This window comes from Alternaria novae-zelandiae, assembly GCF_023758075.1.
Source record: "Alternaria novae-zelandiae strain BMP 2774 chromosome Unknown scaffold_5, whole genome shotgun sequence".
Classification (NCBI taxonomy): Eukaryota; Fungi; Ascomycota; class Dothideomycetes; order Pleosporales; family Pleosporaceae; genus Alternaria; species Alternaria novae-zelandiae.
This window is the reverse complement of record NW_026056965.1, coordinates 368,277-389,237: the sequence shown is the minus strand read 5'-3', so window position 1 is coordinate 389,237 and position 20,961 is coordinate 368,277. Positions and strand designations below refer to the sequence as shown.

The 20,961-nt window shown below is 54.5% G+C and overlaps 7 protein-coding genes across 7 annotated transcripts; 4 read left to right on the top strand and 3 right to left on the bottom strand.

Annotated features, from left to right (window-relative positions):
- Position 1: 1 nt before the first annotated feature.
- J4E88_003179 (uncharacterized protein) lies at positions 2-4,246 on the bottom strand (the record flags this gene model as incomplete). The annotated part of the gene is made up of 4 exons (XM_049396832.1): positions 2-41; positions 92-2,356; positions 2,408-4,094; positions 4,147-4,246. The coding sequence occupies 4 exons, from the start codon at positions 4,244-4,246 to the stop codon at positions 2-4; spliced, it is 4,092 nt and encodes a 1,363-aa protein (XP_049257174.1).
- Positions 4,247-5,806: 1,560 nt separating this feature from the next.
- J4E88_003178 (uncharacterized protein) lies at positions 5,807-7,495 on the top strand (the record flags this gene model as incomplete). Its single annotated transcript, XM_049396831.1, has 1 exon — positions 5,807-7,495. The coding sequence occupies one exon, from the start codon at positions 5,807-5,809 to the stop codon at positions 7,493-7,495; it is 1,689 nt and encodes a 562-aa protein (XP_049257173.1).
- Positions 7,496-8,011: 516 nt separating this feature from the next.
- On the top strand, positions 8,012-9,090 carry J4E88_003177 (uncharacterized protein; the record flags this gene model as incomplete). Its single annotated transcript, XM_049396830.1, has 2 exons — positions 8,012-8,173; positions 8,350-9,090. 2 exons carry the CDS (start codon positions 8,012-8,014, stop codon positions 9,088-9,090), a joined length of 903 nt encoding a protein of 300 aa, XP_049257172.1.
- Positions 9,091-12,299: 3,209 nt separating this feature from the next.
- Positions 12,300-12,926, top strand: J4E88_003176 (uncharacterized protein; the record flags this gene model as incomplete). The annotated part of the gene is made up of 1 exon (XM_049396829.1): positions 12,300-12,926. One exon carries the CDS (start codon positions 12,300-12,302, stop codon positions 12,924-12,926), a length of 627 nt encoding a protein of 208 aa, XP_049257171.1.
- Positions 12,927-14,201: 1,275 nt separating this feature from the next.
- Positions 14,202-16,899, bottom strand: J4E88_003175 (uncharacterized protein; the record flags this gene model as incomplete). Its single annotated transcript, XM_049396828.1, has 3 exons — positions 14,202-16,260; positions 16,311-16,750; positions 16,801-16,899. 3 exons carry the CDS (start codon positions 16,897-16,899, stop codon positions 14,202-14,204), a joined length of 2,598 nt encoding a protein of 865 aa, XP_049257170.1.
- A 532-nt stretch (positions 16,900-17,431) lies between these two features.
- On the top strand, positions 17,432-18,781 carry J4E88_003174 (uncharacterized protein; the record flags this gene model as incomplete). Its single annotated transcript, XM_049396827.1, has 2 exons — positions 17,432-17,765; positions 17,814-18,781. 2 exons carry the CDS (start codon positions 17,432-17,434, stop codon positions 18,779-18,781), a joined length of 1,302 nt encoding a protein of 433 aa, XP_049257169.1.
- Positions 18,782-18,912: 131 nt separating this feature from the next.
- Positions 18,913-19,953, bottom strand: J4E88_003173 (uncharacterized protein; the record flags this gene model as incomplete). Its single annotated transcript, XM_049396826.1, has 1 exon — positions 18,913-19,953. The coding sequence occupies one exon, from the start codon at positions 19,951-19,953 to the stop codon at positions 18,913-18,915; it is 1,041 nt and encodes a 346-aa protein (XP_049257168.1).
- Positions 19,954-20,961: the final 1,008 nt, after the last annotated feature.

Genomic DNA, 20,961 nt, shown 5'->3' with positions numbered 1-20,961 from the left:
TCTACAAAGCGTAGGGGTTGAGAGATCGGATGGTCAAGCAACTGAAAGATAGGTTAGTGACATTCAGAACGTAGTGATGGGCATTACTTACGGAGGGCTCTTCGTCAGATCCGTCTTAAGGATGACTGGGACGCGTGTCATCTCCCGCACATCCTGGATGTAGTCGCCGTTCTGCTCGCGCAGAGTGAACCAGCTGAGGTACTTCTCCTTGTTGGTCAACTTGGATTCTGCAGCATCACCAGCGCTTTGGGCGATCTTCGAGTCGGAGTTGACACGGTGAGGAGCACCAGCAAGATCGCGGCGGGTAGGCGATGGAGGCATGCTCTGAGTCGGGCGGTCAGGGTTGAGAGAAACACCGGCCATGTTCGAGTTGAGGTCGTTGGAGTCGTCGTCATCGTCGTCATCATCAAACAACGCAGCCTCCTCGTTGGTCGACATGGTTCCAGTGTCCATCTGCCTGCGCTGGGCCTCTTCCTGCTCCCTCGCACGTTGCTTAGCCGCCTCAGCATCACGCGCCGCAGCCGCAGCGTTGGCGGATCTGAGTGAGCCATGCTTCGGCCTCTCGTCCTCGGGAATGTAGTTGGACGATGGAACGCCCTTCTCCCAGTAGAGCTCAAGGAGACGCTTGTTCTTGTCGAACTCGGCTTTCTTAAGAGGAAGCTGGTCACAGTGGACGCGCTTCTCAAAGCCCCACTCGGGAATAAGGACATCGAAAGCGGACTCGTACACGCAAAGGACGATACCTTCGGCGATGAGATCACCGCCCCTCTCTTGCCTGACCTTGTCCATCTTGCGGCAAGCCTCGATGTGAACGCTCTGCTCCTGAGCAGCATGGGCGGAGTCCTTCTTGGTGTTGCACATCTCGGCAGTCTTGGCCAAAGCCTCGATGTCTTCAGTGAACTCAATGGCACCGTTGGAGAGGACAGCCTCCAGCTGGCGGTGGACAATGATGTCGGCGTAGCGGCGGGATGGGTTGGTGAAGTGGGTGTAGAGGGGAAGGTTCAGGGCGTAGTGAGGGTACTGATCCTGAGGCAGCCTGCCAGCAACAAAGTACTTGGCACGAGGCATCGACTTGATGACGAGGGTCTCCATACCCTTCCTGATGTCATCGTCTTCAACCTCAAACAAGCTGTTCTGGAGAGTGCCACTGCTCTCGGTGTTGATGTCGTAGCCAATGGCACCCATACGCTCTGCGATGGTCGTCAAGCGGCGGGGGTTAGGCGGAGGCTGACGGCGCAGGAGAGCCTTCTCTGGCAAGCCAGTGGCGAGCTTCTTCGCAACAAAGGTGTTGGCGAGGTGGCTGAGCTCCTCAATGCACTCGTGGGCAGGGGAAGAATCGAAGATGTTCTGTTCGACGGGAACATTCTCGTCGTCCAGCTGGTACATGAGGCGCAGAGCCTTGACATCGCTGGAGCGGTCGCCGAAGCGAGCCTGGCGGAACTTCTGGGAGATGTGATGCAGCATCTTGATGTCCTTAGCACGGGCTGCCGAGACTGGACCGTCGTTACCGTTGATAACGGTGTCGACCTCGTCGTAGGACAGCTTTCCAGAGCTCTTGATCACAGCCTTGCCGACCCAGGTCTCATCATCTGAGATTTTACCAGAGGTAGGATCGACCTTGAAGACGACACTGACTGTGTAGCGCTCCTCGCCAGGGTTGAGGCAGCAGATGTCGTTCGACAGACGCGGCGGAAGCATGTTCACGGTGCGGTTCATAAGGTAGACCGCAGTTCCACGCTTCTTGGCCTCACGGTCAACAAGCGAGTTGGCCTTGATGAAGTGGGCAACATCAGCAACGTGGATACCAATCTCGACACGGCCGTCATCAAGGTATTTGAAGTGAATGGCATCATCAAGCTCCTTGCTGCCGTTGGGATCGATGGTGAAGGTCTCCTCGCTGCGGAAGTCGCGGCGGCTCTCGAGCGCCTCCTCGCCGTCGTTGGTGACGGACCAGTCTTCAAAGCCGACGTTCTTGATGACAGCGTCGGAGAAGTCATCTGGACCAAAGTTGTTGTCGCGCAGTAGTGCGTCGGTTTCCACCTTAAGGTCACCCATGACACCGAGCTGTTCGACAAGAGTACCGAAAGGATGCAGAGAGGTGATGGGCCATCGCTTAATGCATGCGACAAAGATGCGGTCGGCGTAGTCTTGGTGCTTCTCGACGAAGTCACGTGGGGCTTGCTCGGTGGGAATGGCGATCAAAGGCACACGCTTGTCTGTTGGCTTGAACCAGACAATCTTAGGCTTGTTCTGGGTCTCTGGCTGGGAGCGACCGGAGTTGCCCTCGCGAGCCTGTCGCTCAGCTTCCTGCTTCTCCTTGGTGGCTTGGCTGCTGGGACGCAGGAGTCCAAGGGATCTGTGGCTGTGATTAGTGAAGTACTTGAATGAAGATTATGTGCTTGCTTACCCTGAGAACATCTGTCCAGCAACACGCTCGATAACAGCAACAATGTGACCTGCGTACAAAGGCTTGAGCTCATCGTTGATCTCCTCCTCCTCCATGAGGAGCAAGCTCTGGCCTTCGACTTCAACATCGTCGTTCTTCTTCTGTGTGGGTCGCTGGCGGAGACTGCCACGTCGGCGGATGCCACCCTCAGAGCCAGTCTCAGGTTGGGTAGTGGCATCGTTGACGGCGATACTACCGCCGCGAGGGTCTGCGTTGTCCTTGCGCTTCTTCTTCTCTTCCTTTTCGCGCTTCTGACCCCAGACCTCGTCGACGTCAAGAAGTTCGACAGCGACCAGATCTCCTTCGAGAGCTCGGTTTCTGTCTTTGCTACCGCAGATGAAGATGTCAGCATCCAGATCAGTAGTTGTGACATAAGCATCGCTGCGGTTCTTCTTGTTGACGCGGAGGATTCCGGCAACGAGTTGGCCGTCGCCGAGGAGAGCGGGCAAGGTGGCCTGTGGGAGGTAAGGAGTGAATAGCGTCTTGCGCTGCTGCTGCTGGTTTTGCTGCATGCCCATCTGCGGCGCATGCTGGCTGCCTCCGAGACCGCCGCCCTGCATCTGGGCGGCCTGGAGAGCCTGTAAATGAGCGATCTGCATGGGGTTTAGCGGCTGGCCGAACATCTGCTGTTGCAGGAGAAGCTGGGCCTGGTTGCCCATCTGCATCTGAGGCTGGCCGCCGTACTGGAAGTTGCCAAGGGAACCAACGGACTGGTTGACCGATCCACGAGTGCGGTGGCCAGGCTGGAAAGGAGCGGCATTGGCGGTCTGGTTCATGTTGAAGTTGCCCATGTTTTGGGACTGGTTGTCTTGCGTAGGCTGTTGCTGGGTGTTGTTCTGGGGCTGTCTCCAGTTGCCCTCGAAGTTGCGAGACTGGCTCCTGCCATGGCCTTGGCTGCCACGGCGCTGGAAGTCAGACTGCTGTCCGTTGTTCTGGTTGGTAGGGTTCTCGCTGGTAGCTGGGAAGGAGAAGGAAGGACCGCCACGGCCAGCACTTCCACCGCCGCGTCCGACAGCCATGCTCTGGCTGCGGCCGTGGCCACCTCGTCCACCACGGGCGGAAGTGTCGTTGGAAGCGCTGTTTCCACTGGGGCTGGCATCGCGGTTGGAGCTACCCTCGGTCGAGCCGGGGATAGGGAACTGGAAGCCCGAGGTCTTTCTCTTCGATTCGGCCTGTTCGGCAGCCTTCTTCGCGTCGGCGAGAGCTAGCGAGTGACGGCGGGTGTGTCCGGAGCCGCCAGCACTGCCACCGCCTCGGCCACGAGGGTTGACGTTTTCCCTACCCTGGCCACCCTGTTGTGCACCGAACTCGCCGAAGCCAGACGAACCGGAGGAAGGAGCGGGGGGTGGGCCGCCCATGCCGACTTGGGGCAGGGCGGACTGGTTGCGGCGGTGGGCGCCAGGCTGGGCTGGTGCGCCCATGGGGACAGCGAGGTGTTGCTGCTGCTGCATTTGCTGCATCTGCTGGGGGAACTGGTAGTTGTTGACTTGGGGCGAGACGTTGGGCATCTGGCCCTGCATCTGGAAGTTGCCGAGCTGCTGCTGCGGCTGGATCATGCCCATGTTAACATATTGCTGGTGCGTGGCGGCAATCTGCTGCTGCTGTTGCTGGAGGACCTCGATCTGCTGTGCGATGGCGAGCTGTTCCACTGTGCAGCTGTCAGCAATGGCCCAAAGTGGCTATCGGATAGCTCGACGTACTCATCAGCGGTGTCAGCTCTGACGGACTGCGGCGATGCGCAATGTGCAGACGACGACCGGCGGGACCCATGGGGCCCTGCTGGCCTTGTTGCTGATCCATAGTGGATAATGTAGTGTGGATGATTCAATGCCCGCTTGCAGTGTATGCTGTTGGAGAAGAGACGGTCGGACACGAATTGGTCAAAAGTGTGATGGATTTATCTGCGGGCGATCAGCATGGTGTGTCGGATGAAGTCTGCAGCGAGCGAGCGAGCGAAGGGATGCAGGTGGTGAGAGTGCAAGGAGGCAGATGGGGGACAGATGCAGGGTCGGCAGCGGCATGCTTCAGCGAGCGAGCTAGCGGGGGACAACTCACGTTGGGGTAAGCGTGCTGGTTGGGCGGTGCTCGGGGCGAAGAGGATACTCTCGTAGACGATGATTACTCGGGGTGGTGCTCTGCAAGTCAGAAGCGGGTGGTGTCGTGTTCAGACAGATGTGTCGTTGGTCTAGGAGGGTTGATAAGGAGGGTCGACCAGATCAAAGAGCGCGGTTTCCCTGGGGCGGGCTGTTGGTGGCAGTACAACCAAAATGCGGGCGGAGAGAGTGCTTCGAAGGAGGGAGCGATCGGGGCGGGCGGGCAGGAGGGATGCAGGAAGAGGGCAGAGGGCAGGCAAGAGGGCCGTCAGCGTGCTCGAGGTGGTGATGGCTATGGCGGGACTTGGCCAGCAGCACGGTTTGGGAAAAGATCGCCTGTTCTTCCGCAAACGAGCGAGCCTGGGAGAGGTCTAAGCGGCGTACGTCACTTGCGAAGCCAGATATGCAGCTTCCCGCGCCGAACTGAAGGAGTGAGAAATTAACGTAGATACAAGCAAGCGCCGGGCCGTGGGGGCTGAGGCGCTGCCGGCTCAGAGCTGGTATATATACCGCCAGCAGCAGTCGGCATGCGTCTCAGCGCGCCCCAGGTGAAGCATCACGTTTGGGTCTGTACGTTTCAAGGCAGGCTTAGCCGGCGCGCGTTTCTAGACACGAACAACAGTCCGCTGCAGCGTCGCGGGAGGGCGGCGCAAGGGTCGAGGTTATATTGATGGATCCACTGCGCTGGGGTTGCGAGCTTGTCATGTCCGGCATTCGATAGTCCAACAATCTGACAGATATGCTGGCTTCGCGCGCCATGCCGCGCTGAAACTCGAGGACAGGAGTCACATCGTTCCCCAGCTTGTCACATTCTGTCAGTGAAACGGCCCTCTCCAGGGCCTGCGCGTGCCCTCACAGCGTCGCAGCTTGGCGGGTGCAGTCCCACCAGCTTGGGCACAGACGCATCCTGTGAACTTTATGAAAGGCGCAACATGGCGTGTTTGCCCAAGGCGCGACTCAGCGTCCTTGACTCCATCTCATCTTAATCAATCGACGGCCCAGGTGGAGCTGCGAATGAAGCTACGTCAGACATCGAGCGAGTGCTTCGACTTGGGAAGAGCGCGACCCGTTGATGTTCACAGGTACGCTAGCCAGCACTACAATGGAGCTGCGTAGCGCGGTGAAAGCTGCTGCAGGGATGAGCGATGTCACGTGAGTCGGAGCTGGTCGCTGCTAGCTTCCGACTAGACTTCTTTGACCGTCGCGCTCTCACCAACCACCTTTTCAACAACTGCACCCTGACCCCAACTAACGTCACGGCGCCAGAATGCCCGCCAGATCGGGCACCTCGTCGTCGAGCATGCATACCGCCACCTCCTTCAGCTCCAGCTTCATGGACGCCTCGCCAACACGCCAATCGCCGAATCGCCGCAGCAGTCACCGCCAAAAGCGCGAATCCCTCATCCGCGACCCCTATGAGAGCCCGGCCAAGCAATTAGCCCTCGAGTTCAACCTCCGCCTCAGCATATCCGACCGAGAGTTCAACGAGAAGCTGGACCAAGCTGCGAATGAGCGCGCGAAACAACATGCTCAACAACTCGCCTACGCTGCCGAGGAACACGAGCGCGTCTTCAGGAGTGCGAAGCTTGAGATTGAACGCATTGCCCTGGAAGAAGAGCAGGCGCGCCTTCGCCATGAAGAGGCTCAACGGCAGGAGATTGAGCGCCTGAAGACGGAGAAGGCCCGCGAGCAGGCCGAGGCTCAGCGAAGGGCTCTGGAAGCAAGGCAGCGCGAGGAAGAAGCCGCCCGTCAAGCCGCAGAACACAAGCTCAAACTTCAACAGGCCGATGCCCGCATCAAAGCCCAGCAAGAGCAGCAGGCGGCCGCTGAGAAGCAGAAGAGGGAAAAGGACGAAGCTGATCGGAAGGCTGCCGAGGCTGCGGCCGCTGCAGAGAAGGCTCGACAGCAAGCACCACCACAGCAGCCAACCGCCCAGCCCACCCCCGCGCCAGCTCCCACACAAGCAGCTGCACCACCAAAGCCATCCACCGCCGCATCGGCAACTAGCACCAGCGCCGATCAGATTCACACCAAGTACCTCGAACTCCACCAGCGCATGAAGGCCTTCCGCAAAGCTTTTTGGGAGGAACATAAGAAGCCAACCTCCCCACTCAAGGGTCCCGTTGGTGATGCCCGACGCGCCATCCGCACTCGACTTGGCCAGATCACCGTGGAGCGCAAGGACAGTGTCGCCGCCATCAAGCGCCTCCGAACCGAATGCTTCGACATCGCCCTCACAACACCCGGACCCATGGTCGACATCCGACAATACATTGTCTCCCACCAAATTCCCCAGCTGGCCAACGAGAACGAAGCCGCATACCCGGCGTTCCTGCTCTACGTCTGGATCTGCTTTGAGAAGTTCCTCGTAAAGCAGTTCGAAAAGGAGGCTGCCAACACCGACGGACGCATCATCCAGGAGATTGGTTTGATAGCAGCCAGCTTGTTCGGCGACCAGAAGTACATGTGGAACGGTCTTCCTCTCATCGACATTGCGCTGGCCAAGCTACACAAGGCCTGCCCCCCTCTGTTTGGCATCCGCGGTACCATGAACACCAAGGAAGGTCGGTTGCGCCTAGGCTGGCAAGAGGACTCAACTCCAGAGACATACTCGCAGCGCATGCGCGGTATCGGAGCTGGCTACGCCTCCATGTCCCTCCGCTCATTCGCCGCTAAGGCGCCTGCCATCCCCATGTCAGAGTACTGGCATGCCATCTCATCGATATGCAACACACCCTCCGAGCAACTCTGGCCTGGACACTTCGCCATTCTCAGCGGCCTGATCCGCGACTACCACAAGAAGTTCATCCAATTCTACGGCGTACCTGCGCGTGGCGTCCTGCGTCGCGCTGTCGTCGACCTACCCGTCCGTGCACCAGAGCGCTGCAAAGACGCCGCGAGTACCATTGCCGTGTACCGCGAGACCTGGAAGAGGGAGAAGTTTTCGTTGGATTAGAAGAGGAAGAAAGGCGTGTTGGCGCAGACGGAATAGCATTGGGGGCTCTCTCTCGGAAATCGGCAATTTTTTTCATTGTCAACGATCTTTTGTCAATCTTGCATGGGACGGCGCATATCATCAGCAGTATGACCTATGGTCGCGGGTTGCATCTTTTCCTTTTCTGGTATTTTCTCTTTGTCTCGGTGGATAAGGAAGTCCACAAAGTACATGCGTAGATCAACGTCGTTCGCGACAACGAAATAGTCTCGCTCATTATCTTACCTACAGCGAGCATGAAATGATCAATATCGCCCTATCCTCCGCCCCTAACCTTCGTGATACTATACAGCTGAGCCTTCACACTGTAAGAGCACCTACAAGACTCGAGCTGTAAAAGCCATAGTTGTGAAAGGTGACAATACTTCGAGTAAGCAGTGTATCGGTTTGTATATTACTTTATCCTCTATAGGAAAGACAAAATCATCACTTCGCCATTCCAGTCAAAAACATTCCAACACCACTACTGTCATCAAAATGGGTACTCTTGTTGGTATGCCCGTGACCACCCAAAAAGGACTTCGCTGGAAGAAGGACCGGTCTTCCGGAGTGATGACTGAGTGGACAACCGACCCCAGCATTGAGGACATCACAACCCTCGTGCGACGAGAGCTGAAGATCCCGACTCCAGACCCATGCGTAGTTCAATTTTCCTAACCCAGAACAACTTCGACAAGGATTACACCGTCACATGTGGCCGCGGCCAAGAATACATCCTGCGTCTAACTGTCCCTGTCGACGCACGATCAAAGACTATGAGCGAGGTGGCTACTATCGAGTACATCCGTCATCACACTGAGGTTCCAGTACCATAGGTCTTCTGCTACCAGGCTAATACCGACAACGAACTTGGACTTGAGTGGATACTTAGGGCGCGTATGCCCGGTCGCAAACTGGGTGATGAATGGGAGGGCATGGACTATCTCAAGAAAGAGCAACTGGTGCGTAAAATGGTCTCTGTTCACGCGCAGCTCTTCCAACAGCGGTTCGATCAACTGGGCAACTTGTATCCTGCGAATGAACTTCCTCATTTAACCACGCCAGGCCTGGATGATATCGCCTTGCTTACACTGGAGGCCTCAATCCTCTCCACGAAAGTCGGCCTAGGCAAGATCGTCTCCGCGCCCTTCTTCTGGGGCGCACACATCGACCACAACGTCCCGCGCGGCCCTTACAAGCGGAGTCAAGACTGGCTTACCGCACAACTGCAGCTCAGCCTCTTTGATCTTGACGACGAGTCCAATCTTGAAACGTCGGACGAGATCAAGCGCTCGATATATCAAAACATCATCGATTCCTATCCCGGCGAGCCTGACGAAGCGGCCACCACTATATGGAAGAAACAAATCGATAGAATGGATACAGCGCCGCACCTTAAGTATGCCCGTGGAAAGGTCGAAGAAGCTAAACAGCGAGCGCAACGCCTACTTGATCTCATACCGAAGGTTTTTCCTGAGCAGGCGGAGGAAGAGGTATTCGTGCTCCACCACCACTCCCTCCACGCATCCAACATCCTCGTCGACTCCAACGGCGCCTTAACCGGTATCTTCGACTAGAAATGCGCGCACACCGCCCCCCTATGGCTCGCATGCCAATTACCCTCATTCCCAGAGTTGACTGACTCTACCGCAGCATTGTTCGCCTACCTCAACATCGAATATGTTAATGAGGAGTACAAAACGCAAGTCAAGCTTCAACAGTTTTTTTCTGGAAGAGATGCAGCGTATCTGTCCGGAATGGGTTGAGGTACACAGGGCCAGTCAGCTGAAAGTAGGGTTTGAACAGTGTGTGCAGCATTTTGGTAAGGCGGGGGATGGGAAGTGGATTGAGAGGTGGATTGATGGGGTGGAGAAGGAGGGGAGTGCGACGCTGTTGAAGGAGATTGTGAGGGCTGAGTGGGTTAGGGATTATGTTCATGGTGGGTATTCTTTTGGGTCAGGGCTTTTCTAGTTGAGGGTTGTGGTATGGGAATGTATCTGATGATTGAGACACGGTAACCTAGAAGAAGAACTGTAAACTCTAGGGCCTACATCAATGTTCAGTTACCTACTTTAAATGTTTATATCTGAATGTAGTCTGCAGACTTGTTTAGACTTGTTGTGTGTCCTTCTCTTGTGTACGAGAGTGAGGAGGTGTCAGGGACGACAGTGTGATGATGTGTAGCCAGTATGTGAGCGATGGAAATCAGATGGTTCGGGGTGCAATAAGGAAGCAGTTGGAAATCGAAGGTCGTTTCTCTTTTATAAGGTGGAAAGATGTTTGAGCAGTTGGACGCTCTTTCTGGAAGAGGTAAAGCCATGGGCATGAACTGGAACTGCCACGACAATAGTATCGCCGCAAAGATTAACATTGCTTGACATCGCTTGCTGCCTGACCCTCCGAATGAGCGTGTGGGCGAATTCTTAACCGACTACATGGAAAACGAAATAGCAGAATCGCCAGAACCGGGAAATCAAGAAAGTAACAACGAGAAGGGATTGGTGGAGTCCATACGTCTCGGGACGTCCCAAATTCCATCCTCAATGCGTCTCGGAAGGTCCCAGATTCCATCCTCAGTGATAACACGAGGATCCCGGTTCTCGGTCCCTCTCTGATATTTCCTCAAGATGCCTACCCATGGACTGCCTGGAAAGATATCTTTGTTAACTGGCTTCAACCCCATCTTCTCTTCCAAGTACCTCGGCCAGTGCATGGCATACTGCCCACCAATATCCAACGACCTCTCCACCTTGAGTTGTGCCAGCCCGCGCACAAAGACAACGCTTCTACCTAGCCCAATACGGTGACCCTCTGCATCCCAGTAGACACTCAGATCCTGTATTTTGGTTGCTTCCCGTTGAAGTTTGTCGAAAAGTAAGCACCATCGCTGAGGACTAGGTGCGTGGTCGGTCGCGTCGACGAAGACGGTAAGGTCAGAGATGACAGCAGCGTTGTTTGTCTCGAGCCAGGTCATAAGAGCGTCGGGTTGCGATACGTTGATAGCGACGGATTGGAGGAGATCATCAGGTGCAGGTTCAGTCCCCTTTTGCCAGGACCAGCCTTCCTGGCGATGGAAAAACATGCATGGAAGGGGATTCATCATGAATTACGATGATGCTACCCTTCTTTTTGAGGATAGAAAGAGAGGGAGGGATGTTAGATGTGGGTTGATGTAGAAAGAGGGGAAGTAAAGATCAACATGATTTCATCAACTCTTGCAGCTCAAGGATGCCATGCGGCGAACCCTAATTGGTCGTGTGAGGTCTCACAACCGCGGACGGCTGCTGAGTGAATCTCTACCTAGGTACGAACAGCGAATATTGCCTTGACCTCTTACTCGTAGCTGTACAGTAAGCACCAAAAGAAAATCTTGATACCAGACTGTATCTACGCTTCCACAGTTATCGGTGTAGAGCAAGAAAGCTAGCGAGATTTGACCGCAAAGGCGTGACGTGATCCAGGAATAGCACCGCATTTTAGCGAGAACGCTAGTTGGGTCAGCCAACATCGCCCATCGTCCCGCTGTTGTTAGGCCAGCCGTCGTCAACACCACACCCGTTGGCCAGCAAGCTCCCACTCACCAGCCAGCGCACGCATGAGATGAGGGTCTGACACCACCCCGCCGCATAGTCGCCGCAGACACGCCGCAAATACTCTGCTTGTGGCGTCCAGTAGCCACCAAGTCCCATCCCACGATCTCTACAATGACGCGCCGTAGCGGGAGCTTGACAACTCGCATCATGGCTTTCCTTTACCGTAACAAGTTCGCCTATTCTCACCCCACAATTTGCCCACGTCGCCGTCCAATCCTCCTTGGGCTTGGCTCAGGCAGACACGCAGAGGAAGTGTAAGGCGCTCAGCCTTGTGTCGATTCATGATTGTTGCTGCTCATCTCTTTTAGCGCAGGTGGCTGTGCTTGCCTAAATTTCGAAACGTTGATCCTACAGCACAACCCTTTGGCACATCACTGTCTTTGTAGAGGCCCTCGTATTGGGCCGCCAAATCTGTGTTGATATTGTGTGGCAAGAAGCTGGAATGGGGAGTTGTTCAAAAGAGCAGCCACTCAATTTGTATGGTTCCACGAGCTGAATTGATAGCTTCAGCTGCGGAGACAAAACGAGCGAAACCGCTCGGACGTGGCTCGCACGCGGTAGAGAACCATCCCCAAGTGGACTGACAACAGATGGGGCCCCGACATGCACGCCCGTCACCGCCGTCTACGAACCCGTGCCACCACCAGAATGCCACACAGCTCCTTCTGATTCCTCGATTAGACGCGGTAGTCCAAGCTTCGACGGCCGTTCTCGACGCCCATCATTCGTTAGGCCTCTTGTTTTGCGCCAAGCTGCTCATCATACCACAGGGGCGCAGTGACTTTTCTCCGACTTCATGGGCCTACTTTCCCCACAACGTGCTGAGGCTGAGCATATCTTTCCCACTTTCGAGCCGCATACTGGACGCCTTCTCACGGATCCAGCGCCATGGGCGCAGGATCTAAGGCCGGTGCGTCAAAGGTTTCATTTTACGGACAGACTTATGTCTGCCTGGTGCCCGGTACCAGTTCATAGCAATAGCACATAAGGGATTACTCGAGCAAGTTCGTCTCAACAGTCTCATAGCCATATATCATCATATCTTCGAGGCGTAATAGTTGTTATATCTTCATCGCACCGCCACATCGCCTCCTATCTAGCACTACATATAAGCAAAGAGCTTCACCATCCATCTGAAGCATCACCGACCGATTCGCATCAAAGATCCATCGCCTACACGAACATACATCACCATGTCTCCTATACCAGTAGACAACAACCTCGTCGCAGACGAAGACCTAGCTTCAGTACCCTACTCAGGATACTGGACAAAAGCCAACATCGCCCTCACCGTCGTCTTCGGCCTCATCTTCCTCGCCATAATCCTCGCCTGCCTAATCTTCTATCTCCACCGCCGAAGCGAAAAGAAGAAGCTCGACAACCGCAAGTCAGACACCGCCGGCCTCCTCGCCAACGAAGACAAGACCAGCATGTTCAGCCGCGTCCGCGCAAGCAGCGTCACATTATACGTCGACTCGGAAGCGGACGCGCGCAACAAGAGATCGAGTACGGATACCATGCATCTCGTTCCACTACAGGTCACGCCGAGTGAGGAGGCTAGTGATCCCATCGCCGATAACACGGAGAGCGCTGGTACGGGTGTTAGTGCGATGAGCCGACAGAGTAACGGGACGCTTAGTACTATGGTACTCAGTCCCATATCGCCGAGTGGTGACGAGGGTGACATGAGTTTACGGCCGGCACCGACAGGGCGTGCACGCAGTACGAGTACGGCGAGTCAACGGGCACGGTACTACGAGTCGACGCCTATGATTGCGATGCCACAGATTCCGAAGATTATTCACACGACGTCGGAGTAGAGAAGGGGTCTGGAACATATCTGTAGGCCCTTAGGGAGGGTGGATGGTAACGAGGAGGTCACGAGCTGAAGGTTCCGATGTCTTATTTTCTCTATCTGTTGTTTCGCGATTCCGCGGTCTTTTCTGCACAAGCATTATTATATACCCTGTCTACGCTCCTGCACCTGGCATAACACGCAGTCGAGTATTATCTAGACACTTCTATCTCATCTCTTATGAAAGCAAAAAGTTGAACAATCTATTTTGATCTTATGCCAGGCCGTTAACTAACAGTTGACTTCATCACTATATTACGTCTGGCATATACCAATCTGTATACTCGCCCCCGAATTCTTCTTCTCGGTTGCCTGGTCGTTGTTGTATGTGTTGGCATCTCGGCTCACTCGGAGTGAGCACTAACGACGCGCATCGATCCCCAGCCCCGGTAAAAGCTCTGGTCTAGGACGAGACATGTAAGCTTCAAATGACATCATACTCGATGCTGAATTCACCCCAGAGCTATTTGACTCTATGAGCAGAAAAGCTCCTACATCCTTATCAGGGCACAAAGCCGAGAATGCGTTCTGTGCCGGTCACCTTAAACCAGCCAGCTGAGAGTTCGTTGATTTCGTAACAAAGGACTTCGCCTTACAGTCAATGTCATAGATATCATACCCGAAGTACATCCCAAAGAGCAGCACGTCCGATCACGTCTGGACAAACACCCTCTACATCACTGACGCATATCCAAAAGCCATCTCCAAGGCGATCTCGGCATCACCGATCAACAGCCCAAACACAGACCCACGGCACAGTTCAACAAGCGGCGAAGTTCACACAGGGGATCGCTGTGCCACAAAGACCTCTTGCATGGCCCGACTGTGCCGTACGCGTTACCGCACCCGCGGACCGAGCCAAGAGAATGTGCCACAGGGGATATGTTAGCCTTGATAACAATGAACGGTAAAAAGGGGATACGCAGCCACACACGATATCACCGTGGCGGTGAAGTAGGAAGCTGGAATATGTGCACACAGTAATGAGCCAACGTGAAGCTTCCTCGATATACATGCTAAACCAGCGCTCTACACGCTGCCCCATCCGCAGACCTATCGCTAACAATGCAACACAGAACAATGACTAAACCGCTCAAAACATACCAATACAGATACCCGCATCCATATCGCGACCGCACGAAGCGAGTCTATACAGAATGTGAGCCCCGGGACCGGCTACCCGAACTCCCATCGCTCTTAACCCATCATCAGCCGTTGAACAGTTGCGACAAGCGAAGACCTACTTCTTCGCAGCATTAACAACCTCTTCACTCAACTCCCACTCCGGGTCCCAGTGCACATACTGCGTCATCGCCACAGCAAGCAGCCACTCCGTCTTGACAATGCGCGGAACCATGTTTTCACGCTTAGCCAACTCGCGGAATTTAGTCCAGTTGGTAAACTCCTTCTTGTCGGCGTCGGAGATGAGGTACAACACGTCTCCTTCGTCTTCAACCTGGTTCTGACTGACCTCCTTGTCAGAAGGGTCGAGTTTACGTTTTGACGCGGAGAAGACGGTTGTCGGCCTGCCCTTCCAGAGCACACATTTTCCGCCGTTGACTTCGACAATGTCTTTGTAGGTTTCGAAGCCGCCGCCGACTTTCTCTGTGCAGAAGACGGTCCAGCCTTTGAGGAGGCGTTGCTTGTTTTGCTTGGCGCGGGAGAGGGCTTCGGAGAGCCGGAAGTTGTTGGCCTCTTCGAAGTCTCTAGCTTGGAGGAGGTGCTTTTCTGCCGGGGGGAGCTTGTTGTTCTTGAGCGCGAAGTCGAGGTAGCTGGTTGATACGAGGGTGGGGGCGCAGGCTAGGGCTGCGATGAACTTCTTCGTTCGGACGGGTTGCGGGGCGCAGACTAGGTCTACCTTCTTGAAGTCGTCGGTGATGAAGAGGCCGAGCTCCCGAAGGCGGGCTTTGTCTTTTGATTCCTTCTCGGGGTTGTTGGCCCATCGCTCGTCCTTGGAGATCAGCATGCGGAACTTGATGGGCGCAAGCTTCTCCTTCTTTGCTCGCTTGTTCTTTGCTGGGATCTCTGTGGCTTCGTCTTCTGTCTCGTCGTCATCGTCAACTTCATCGATGGAGCGTTTGCTGGAGACAGATTCACGGCCGCCCTTTGCTTGCTTCGTTCCCTCGTCGATCTCATCTTCTGCCCGTCGTCGTCCACCGTGAATGACACCACCCTTGCGCTTCATCTCCTTCTCGAACTGTGCAATGTCTGGCGCGGCGTCGTGCATTTTTGCCAATGCGCGGTCTTTGGCTCCCCGACTGCCAGGCGTCTGGTTCTCTTTGCCATCGGTACGCCGAGGTGGCAGCGGTGTTTGTGCATTGCCTCCGGATTTAGCCCGCTTAGGCTTCTCAGCAGGCGGACTGCGAGGTGCTGGAGGTTCACTTTGTCGCGGTGGTACGCTCGATGCTGGCACGTCATTGGTCTGCGGTGCTGCTTTGACGGCTTTTGTGGGTTTGACTTGCTTTGAGTAGAAGATCTTCTCAGTAGCCTCGCGATCGATTTCTGTCTGACCCAACACCTCTCCAAGGTTGGTCCGGGCTGGGAAGAATGTGTAACGGCCCTCAGTCAGTGGCATTTCCCTGCACTTGGCGTAGCTGTCTTCCAGCCAAAGATGATTGACAATGTTCACGCCCCACTCCGCCGCAGCCTCGCACTTCTCGCTGTTCTTGTGCGCAGCAATAAGATGTGTGTTGTCCTGCTTGAAGGTCTTTGTGAACTCCGCACCCGTAGCCTTGATCAAGTTTTCCAGGTATATGCGGGCCTCGCCAGTGTAACTGGATATGCTAACTTTGTACTTGTTGAACCCCGGAATGCCTTCCCGTGGCCGCGGATAGTGCATCATCCGCTGCATGGGATTTGTCCAGATACCGTGTGTGATGAGGTAGTACAACCAGCCCAGGTTTCCGACGTCTTTTCGCGCTTGCGACGCCTTGACATAGTCTGGGCCTTCTCGGTAGTTGCAAACATACATGTCTGCATCATCGATTTTTGAGGTTACACTGCCGCCTCCAGCCTTGATCATGCCCGTTATGATATTCCTGAGCTTGGTGCTGATGTTCAGATCTTCACCAAGCTTGACACGCTTTCCGTCGAAGGCCTTGATCGCGCGGGGTGCCTCGAGGTGAGGCGGCGGCGGTACGGGATCGTTTTGAGGGTCTGGTGTGGCTGCGTCGCGAATGTGCTGGCTCACTCGTGTAGGGGGAATGGCGCCTGGTTCCATGTCGGCGAGGATCTCGGGATCGGGAAGTGTATACGGTCGCTCTGATATTCTACGGCCAACTTTGAGGCAGTCGTCGAACCTGTGTGGTGTTAGACCAATTCGACTGCTATGCCCTCAACTCAAACCTACCAGTGGGGCAACACGATTGACAACTGCAGTCGTTTACTAATAGCGAGCTGACACCGTGGTTCGCTCACATCCAGTGCAATGAGATGTGTCACGAATTTCGAGAGGCTCGGTGCGAATTGCCCGCCCAATGCCAGTACACCACCCTCGATCGCTTCCTTGTCTCCGCTCGGTATGTCCCCACAGCAGATAACTACTTCGCTCATGAAGAGAGCAGGATCGGGGCTGTATGTTCGCGGATTCTTGGCCTTGTTGGACTGGAGCGACGCGTCTATCCATGTTGGCTTGACGACATGTATCATGAGATCGAGGGCGCGGTAGTAGTCGGGGAAGTCGGCCGTCTCCGAGACAATGTAGCTGATTTCTTCTAGGTTGTCTATGCGGCCTTTGGTTACATGGAAGGGTACAATTGTTCCGCGAGCGCCTGTGATAGCATCTTCGATCTATGCCGTCGGTTAGCAATACTTCGAAATTGATAAGACGCGTCGCATACCTGGCGCATTCGCTCTTCCGAGAGACCATTGGGATATATCGTGAAATTGAGCTCCTCGAATAGACCCTGTGAGCCCTCCAGCATGGTAGTGTCTTCCATGGCTGCGACTGAGGGTGTTGTGTTGTATGTGCGGACTGTGGTCGCTGTCGCTGTTGGATTCGAAGGCGCGATGCGACACGGCTACACGCGAACTTTGGAGGCACGAACGCGTCAAGGCCCACGTGACGCCCCACCAAAACACTTCGACGCTGGATCCGTCATGACGGCGGCCCCAGGGAGTCCTGCCCAGACTAGTGTCTTTTTGCAGTCGGAAGGAAGTGCGCGTATGCGCAATGTCCATTCGGGATAGCTTTCAACCGCGAGTATCTCTTTGTCACTTCTATGTGGAGGTTCTGTGGGGAGAACAGAAGCCGTGATGGACCTCGGCATTCCCCAGATTGCGCCGGCTGCTAATCACGACACCTAGAAGCATAGACGCCTTTCTGTGATCTAAGCGTATCATCCCGTTCTACCATCTCGCTGAACACGTACAACATTTATAACATTCTGACCTGCATATCCACGTCGTCCGATTGTCCGTCCGTCCGATCGTCCGTCATCTCGTTATATCTCGGCCGCAGTCAGCAGGAACATGTCGTCAAAGCACTTTCGTATAGAGGAGCACAAGATAGAAGCATCACATATCCGTGGCTTCCCACGCTCCACATCGACGAAGCAAGAGGAAGTTCTACATCTCGCCGTCAAGCAATACACACCTCTCAACAACACGAGCCCGAAACCTGGAGACATTACCATCATCGCAGCGCACGCGAATGGATTCCCGAAAGAGCTGTACGAGCCACTATGGGATGAGCTCCTGAAGAGGTGTCAGCAACATGGTTTTGGGATCAGAGGGATCTGGATAGCAGATGTCGTGCACCAAGGCATGAGCAGCGTTCTGAACGAAGATAAGCTAGGCAATGACCGTATGTACATGTCTTCAACTGCGCGATTGATACGCTAATTATACGTAGCGGCATGGCTTGATCATAGCAGAGATCTACTTCATATGGTAAACATCTTCGGCGACCAGATGCCTCGCCCTATAATCGGCGTAGGCCACAGCATGGGCGGCTGCCAACTCGCCAACCTCGCGCTGCTGCACCCCCGTCTCCTCGAGACACTGATCCTCATCGACCCCGTCATTCAAGGCAAAGTCTCACTAAACGGCAACGTCGGACCCGCCGCCGCATCATCACGACGACGCGAGCGCTGGCCCTCACGCGAAGAAGCAGCCAAGAGTTTCGGCAAGAGCAAGTTCTACCAAACGTGGGATCCACGAGTCCTTGATCTCTGGGTGCAGTACGGTTTACGAGACGCACCAACAAAGTTGTTTCCCGACGCGAAGAAGCCAGAGGTAACTCTGACGACGACCAAGCACCAGGAAGTAATGACTTTCCTACGCCCAAACTTCACCGCAAGACAAGGAGACAAGGAACCGTCATCTGCGGAATTCACGTTGAGCAACCCGAACTTGAACCGGAGGACGCATGCCGATATCACGCCGACTACTGAACCCCAGACGCCCTTCTACCGGGGCGAGAGCACCATCGTCTTCAACCAGCTACCATCAATCCGGCCATCGGTATTCTACATCTTCGGCCAACACTCTTTCCTCACTGATGATGCCGTCATCGAGGATAAAATGCGTCTGACTGGGTCCGGTGTTGGTGGCAGTGGCGGACGCGCTGAAGGACGAGTAGCGAATGTCACGGTGCAAGATGCTGGGCATCTGATTCCGATGGAGAAGGTGGAGGAGAGTGCGGATCATATTAGCAAATGGGTCGGCCAGGAGATGAAGAGGTATTGGGATTGGGAACGCAAGACGGAGGAGGAATGGGATGGGAAGCAAGGCGTGGATAGGAGTGTGTTGCCTGAACGGTTTGTCGAGGAGTTGAACGCTTTGATTAAGCCGAGGGAGAAGAAGCCGTCGAAGCTCTGAACGTCAGAATGGTTGAGATCTAATCATCTTTCTGTCTGGCCCATGTATTGCGGATATTTGCATGGCTTAACTTTTCCTAGCACTTTCATATCAATTCTACCGACACCTCATACCCCAACACTCATACATCTTCAATCTTTCTTACTCTCCCCCCTCTCCGGATAATAACCTCCCGCAAACTCCAAACTCGCCCCCTCCCACCTCTCCGTCTTGACCTCCTTCCACGTACTCCACGGCCACCACCCCTCCCTCACCCATATCCTCGCCTCAATCGTCGCAATAAAACTCTCCCTACAAAAGTTCGCCCGATGCCCATCAGGAAACGGACTCGCCAGGCCGAACCAACCCGGCTCCTTCGGCGCACGCGCCTTGAGTTCCAATTTATGTGTGTAATTCGACACGGATATCGAAAAAGTGCGGGTGTCCCAGTCATTCGTGGCGCTCATGAAGGGGCTGAGGAGGTTGAGATACGAGACTGAGAACGGCGGCACAAAGTCCAGGTTGAGAGAAGGAGACCGGTAACCGAGCATGTAGGCGGTGTTGTACATGATCTTCCCGCCCGCGAGACAGATGCCGCGTTTTTGCTCGTTGTCCCAGGCTTGCACCCACATGTGTGCGTCCGGGAAGCTGTTAGCCCAGTTCTTCTCTTGGTGGATCGTCGCACGGCTTTTCCTGTCCTGCGCTGGGAAAGCCTCGCCAAGAGCCGGTATGTCGAGGGTGAATGTGGCGGGTGAGCATAGAGAATGTACGTGCCAGTGGAGTGGGAAGGGGAGATGGACCATCCATCCTTCGGGTGTGCTCTTGTCTTTTCTCCATGGCATGTAGTCTTCCTCGCACTGCGCTGAGAGTGACCAACTGCCGTCTTCGGCGGAAAACTCATAGCTCGTGCGGCCGTTGCTCTCGGTGCTCATGACGCCCATGCCTGGGACGCGCAGGTCGAATGCTTTGGTCTTCTCATTGGTGGTCACGCGCTCGATGTTGTCGACGACGTGTTCTCGCTGGAATATCGGGTGGCCAGATGAGGGGTAGTATGTAAATGAGACCACGTGCTGCCTCGATGGGGCGCCAGGAACGGAGGATATGATCAGAGCGATGTGCGAGCCAGATGCGAGGTCGAATTTGGAGTAGTAGCCTTCGAATTGCGAGGATGGGTGGGGAGCGAAATGCTCCATGATGTGTTACGCGTAGATTTGAATCCTAGAAGAGTGGGTATAGAGATTTTTCGCCCTTCAAGTTGTTGGTTGTTTGTGTTGATGAGTTGGCGTGAGAAGTGATGTTGTTAGGTTGGTTACTCATGACGTATGCAAATATTCGGGTTGGCAACTTGAATCCAAGCCATCACATATTTGGGCAGATTTATGATGCACATGTTCTGGCGACAGATTACTCATATAGACCACCTTAGCGTATTGCCATTTCACCACGTTTAAATACGCCAACTATCAGACTCAAATATGTGTACCAACAACCACAAAGTTCTCGCAACTTCCCTTGCCACAATGAATGAGAGGCACAGAGCTTTTCCTTTGCGTCTCAAGCGGGGTAATTTCAAGGCTAATTTACTCTATAGTAAGATTCCGCTCAGGTTCTCTAGGACTTTGGGACCCCAGACAATGTCGCTTGGGCAATGTCCGTTTGTGTTGGTTGTGCTACTCGCGAAAAGCTCTTCGCTTCGAACGTCAAGCACCGTAGCAGCGACGTGGCAGATTCTCTCCAACGCTCATGATATATCCTGATCTGGAAAGCTCGTTGTGGTATACGTGGACACCATGTCTATAACCGTTAGTGTATCAGAAGGTAACGTGTATTGCACGGAGACATACACCTTATCAAAGGTCAACTATGTTCAGCAAAACCTCGAGGGATCGCATGATCATATGTAGCGAAACATGTTGTTCTTCACGCTTCTCTTCATAGACGCTGGCTTGCCATCCTCATATTCGATCCCGGCTTCTCCTCCCTCGCTGTCATGTCCTTGCAGCTTTGCCATCACCTCGGCATCGAGCTCAGCTTGTGTCTTTTTCTTAGGCTTTATTTCATCGGAAAGCTTGGTTTCGACCTTTTTAGTATCGCCTTTCACTGGAGTTGAGGTGTTGGAGCTCGCATCGGAATAATTTCTGTTGTAGGTGACTGAAGGTAAATTTTGTCGACAGGACGCTCTTGAGGAAGACGTGGTGAGA